Source organism: Aplysia californica, unplaced genomic scaffold, assembly GCF_000002075.1.
Source record: "Aplysia californica isolate F4 #8 unplaced genomic scaffold, AplCal3.0 scaffold00248, whole genome shotgun sequence".
Lineage (NCBI taxonomy): Eukaryota > Metazoa > Mollusca > Gastropoda > Aplysiida > Aplysiidae > Aplysia > Aplysia californica.
The window spans coordinates 613,843-618,139 of NW_004797518.1; the positions used below are offsets into that span (position 1 = coordinate 613,843).

The 4,297-nt window shown below is 40.4% G+C and overlaps 2 protein-coding genes across 3 annotated transcripts in view; one reads left to right on the top strand and one right to left on the bottom strand.

Moving 5' to 3' along the window:
* Positions 1–3,544, bottom strand: part of LOC101853170 — an 18,145-nt gene extending 14,601 nt beyond the window's left edge. The window contains exon 1 of one of the 2 annotated variants that reach the window (XM_035970296.1): positions 3,520–3,544. Coding sequence is in view for 1 of the 2 variants with exons in the window: in XM_005100459.3 (XP_005100516.1) it covers positions 2,989–3,031 (43 nt within the window). In the remaining variant the exon portion in view is untranslated. Of the gene's footprint in view, positions 1–2,988; positions 3,156–3,519 lie in introns of those variants that run through there. The other variant, XM_005100459.3, reaches the window with a different exon arrangement.
* Positions 3,545–4,071: 527 nt separating this feature from the next.
* LOC101853564 (kelch domain-containing protein 3) overlaps positions 4,072–4,297 on the top strand; it is a 24,673-nt gene continuing 24,447 nt past the window's right edge. Inside the window, exon 1 of the mRNA XM_005100461.3 lies at positions 4,072–4,162. The gene's annotated coding sequence lies outside the window, so the exon portion shown is untranslated. The remainder of the gene's footprint in view (positions 4,163–4,297) is intronic.

The window sequence follows — 4,297 nt, forward strand, 5'->3', positions numbered from 1 at the left end:
CAGGCCACAGATTAGAGAAAAAAAACATACATCATATGGGGGGGGTGGGGGGGTGGAGGAGGAGGTCAAGGAAGAGAGGTTTTTTTTTAGAGCATAAACTTGATGCATACTTCACATTAGATACACAATGTTCACGTTTTGTCACTAAACAAATGAATTGGCTCACCGGCATTAATGAAAATACTATATAAAGGGAGAGAGAGACACACACACAGAGAGAAAGAGACACAGCTCGAGAAAGAGAGAGAGAGAAAGAGTCTGGGGATTGCTAACAGACTTTTTCCTTGATAACCAGCAAGTGAGAGAAGTAAATGAGAACAGGCCGGGGTGGGTGGAGAGGGAGGGGGAGGTGGGGCGGGCCACAGATTAGAGACAGAAAAAAAACCATCATGATGAGAGAAGAGGTTTTTCTTAGAGCATAAACTCGATACGTATCTCACATTCACATTGGATACAATGAGTGTCCTCCATTTCCACAATGCAGATCCCACAGGGATAAGCGACCGGTTTTTCCCCAGGTTCGGCATAGGGACTGTAAAACTACTAACCAGACACCTTCTGCTGGGGTACCGTTTTCATACAAGTTCAAATTGAGTGTGTAGAATCAAAGACAGTACATAACAAGATAGTTCACTTGGCCAAAAAAGTGTCCGCTGAAGTCCGCGCATTGGCTCAGATGTCGCTGCAGTCTTTGTTTTGAAGCTCTCTTTCATTTCTCGAGAAAAAGCACATAGGAATAGCACTCCCTCGTGTATCATCTGTTCCGGTTCGCTCAGTGCAGAGTTTTGGGTTTATTTTATAATTTAAATGACCTCCCGCCTATCGTTCTAAAGCCAAATTAAATCAAGAAAACAGTCATCCCTTCCACCTGAAGAGGATTTTTGTCAGCGTAACCATTTAAAAAGGCATTATTCCTAGATTTTAACTATTTATACAAAAACTTGTCAGTTTAACTTTCATTTTTTTCCACACAAGTAGGGTGACTCTGTTCGCAAAGCGGACGCTTTTTCGAAGAGGGCGCCACCGGATATTGAGGACACTGTTTTAATTAGTTTAAAGAGAGGAGTGAACCATCTTGTTACACAATCTTCGGTAGAATAGGCCAGAGGGTTTGGAGTAATGGTGAGGGTAAGCACCGTTACCCCAAACCCTCTATTCTACAATGTTTCATAGTGGTCGCTCGTTACATAATTTCTTCCATTAGTAACTTAAAGTGTGTATTATAAAGTATACATGATAGCCTACAGTTAATTCGGCCCATACTTTATGTTGATACGAGGGACGTCCAAAAAGTAAGTACAAACAATTTTCCCAATCAAAACCATTTGTTTTTGAATACTTCATATATTATGACTACTTCTCCCCACATATCACCAGAACTGTTGAGGCATTTGTCGTAGCATGGGATGAGCTTCTGAATGCCCGCATCGTAGTTCTAGAAAGCTGCTGCCTGCGATGTCAGCCAACGTCCAGTCTCTCTGAGAGATCAGCACCTGAGTTGAAGTCCCGCCCGGACAAAAACTTTTTCAAATGCAGGAACAGATCTATGAAAGTCACTCGGAGCTAGGTCTGGGCTGTACCATGGGTGCTTCAACTGCATGGTTCCCATTCGAAGGAGGCGATCAGGTTTTGGGTCTGTGCAGACTTGTGAGGAGTTCCATTGACGTGAAGCAGAACACGCCGTCGGGCGTGAAGCAGAACACACCGTCGCTAAGCATTCCTCGTGTTTTGTTTTGGATCGCTCTACGCAGTTTTTTAAGTGTGTTGCAGTACATATCAGAGTTAATTGTCATCCCATTTCCCCAAAATTCTCCTAAAAGAACTCCTTGCCTGTCCCAAAACACTGTAGGCCTACACATAACTTTTTTTCCTGACGTGGCCTGCGTAGAGTAATTCACCAAAGACGCGGAATGCTTAGCAACGGCCTTGTTCTGCTTCACGAAAATGCAACTCCTCACAAGTCTGCAGAGACCCAAAACATGATCGCCTCCTTAGGATGGGAACAGTAGCACCCATCATACAGCCCAGACCTGGCTCCGAGTGACTTTCATCTGTTCCTGCATTTAAAAAAGTTTCTGGCCGCGCAGGACTTCAACTCACACACTGATCTCACAGGAGAGACTGGACATTGGCTGACATCGCAGGCAGCAGCTTTCCACAATGAGGGCATTCAGAAGCTCTTCCCACGCTACGCCAAAAATGTCTCAACAATTCTGGTGACTATGTGGAACAGTAGTCTATAGAATTAAAATGAAGTATTCAAAAATAAATCGTTTTGATAAGGAAAATTATTTCTTTTATAATTATTTTACAACGGTACTTACTTTCTGGACGCCCCTCGTATATTTATAGGCTAAGCTAACTAACTACGAAGTGGCTAGCCGTACTTAAGTACGGCTAGACTGGCAGTCTAGCCGTACTTAGATCTAGGTTTGGCCCTATCGACTCAAGCCTGTTAAGTAGACAGGTCTCAGATCTAGATCTAGTAATTATTCAGGTTCAAATACATGCAAGTCAGTAAGGCACCTTTTGGTTTTGTCTGAAATACAAATACTTTAGGCATTGCAAGCTAAAAATTTTATTTACAATTCAGCCATCAATATTAAGTACGGCTAGACTGACAGTCTAGCCGTCCTTAAGTACGGCTAGCCTGGCTGTCTACCCGTACTTAAGTACGGCAAGACAAGAAGTCTAGCCGTACTTATCTTAGGCCCTATTAACATTAGAAAACAGGAGGTTTAAAATACATGCACTGTCAATACTTAATAAGGCACCTGGTTTCGTCTCAAATACAAATACTTTAGGTACTGCACACTAAAAATGTATATTTACAATTCAGTAGGCCTATTTTTTGTAAATGGTGAGTCTAGCCATCATATTAAGAATAAGTACGGCTAGACTGCGAGTCTAGCCGTCATTAAGTACGGCTAGCCTCTTCCAACTAACTACTAAGGCACTGAATAAGGCACAAAAGTGTCGAAAACCTACCTCCTGTCTGAAGAATAAGTGTGTCTTTAATAGGCTTTGACATGATGATTTGACTGAAGAAACCGATGCATTTAAAAAAAACAGAGGGATCAAACTTTTTTTTCTTTGTAGTGTCTTGAAGAGGCTCAAAGTAAAAGCTTCCCTTTCCAATTCTCCGTCCTTATCATTAGTCATTAGTCACTGCGACTGCGATAAAAAACAAAAACAATAACAAACCAAGCCCCTCAACAGAAACGAACGATGCGTTATGTGGGTATAGTAGATCTCGCGGCCAGCAGTACAAAATTAACAAAGAACAACAACTAGACTCTTTTGTGGGAAAAGGGAGAAAAATGTGTTTTTTTAATGGTTTTTTATTTTATTTTATTGACAACAGACAAGGGCATTAGGCAATTAAAATTTGCCATTTAGTGCTAAAAATGATATCCATATCATGCCTACAATATGATTAAAAAAAAGATAAATGGAAGTACATTCTGTAACGATAAGTTCATGGTTGATGATCTTTCTCAGCATTTCGTAAAAGATTACCGAATTTTGCAAACAAGGGTCTCTATTCTATGACGTTGTTTTGCATCGTAGTATCTATCCCCAGACAAGGAAACATTGTTTTTATTTTCGCTGGTTTTTTAATTTAAATTGCCATATATTGTTTTCTGCTAGCCCAGCTGTTTTTTTCCTAGTTACACAAATGTTGTTTGCCTTTTATCTCTTAATTAGTTTGAGTGTGCAGTTTACAAGTACAAAAAGCTGAATCAAATTTCTTTCCCTCAGGTTAGATCTACATCTAACAGTTTTTGGTGGTGGTCGTTTATGTTGTTTATTTGATGAAATGAAGACAACGAATCATGTCATTATTTTGTCCTCTGTACTCTGCACACGCTTATTAATTCAATTTTTTAGATAGTGTGGTGCCACCAAGCTGAATAATCATATTACATGTATTATATGTACCTTTAATATTATGATTTTGATCATTTCTTGACGAAACGGCTGGTTTTAATTTATTTTTGGCGGGTTTAGTGGCCATTATCTTGGGAAGAAAAACTGTAAACACAGGAGCACGGACATTAGGTCTCTAAAACGCGAAACAGAGGGGAACACACAAGTAGATCTACTACAAGAAAGCCTTCGGGGGGCACTGGGCACCAACTACACTACTGCAAAAAGAAAGGTACATAGATCTACACTTTGGTATAGATCTAACCTATCGAGTTATGTCAGCGCTGTTGGAACTGAATAAACACTGCCTTGCCTTGTAAAAATTTTGCCAAAATTTTTGGGTCAAGTTCTGCTGTTGATGATGATG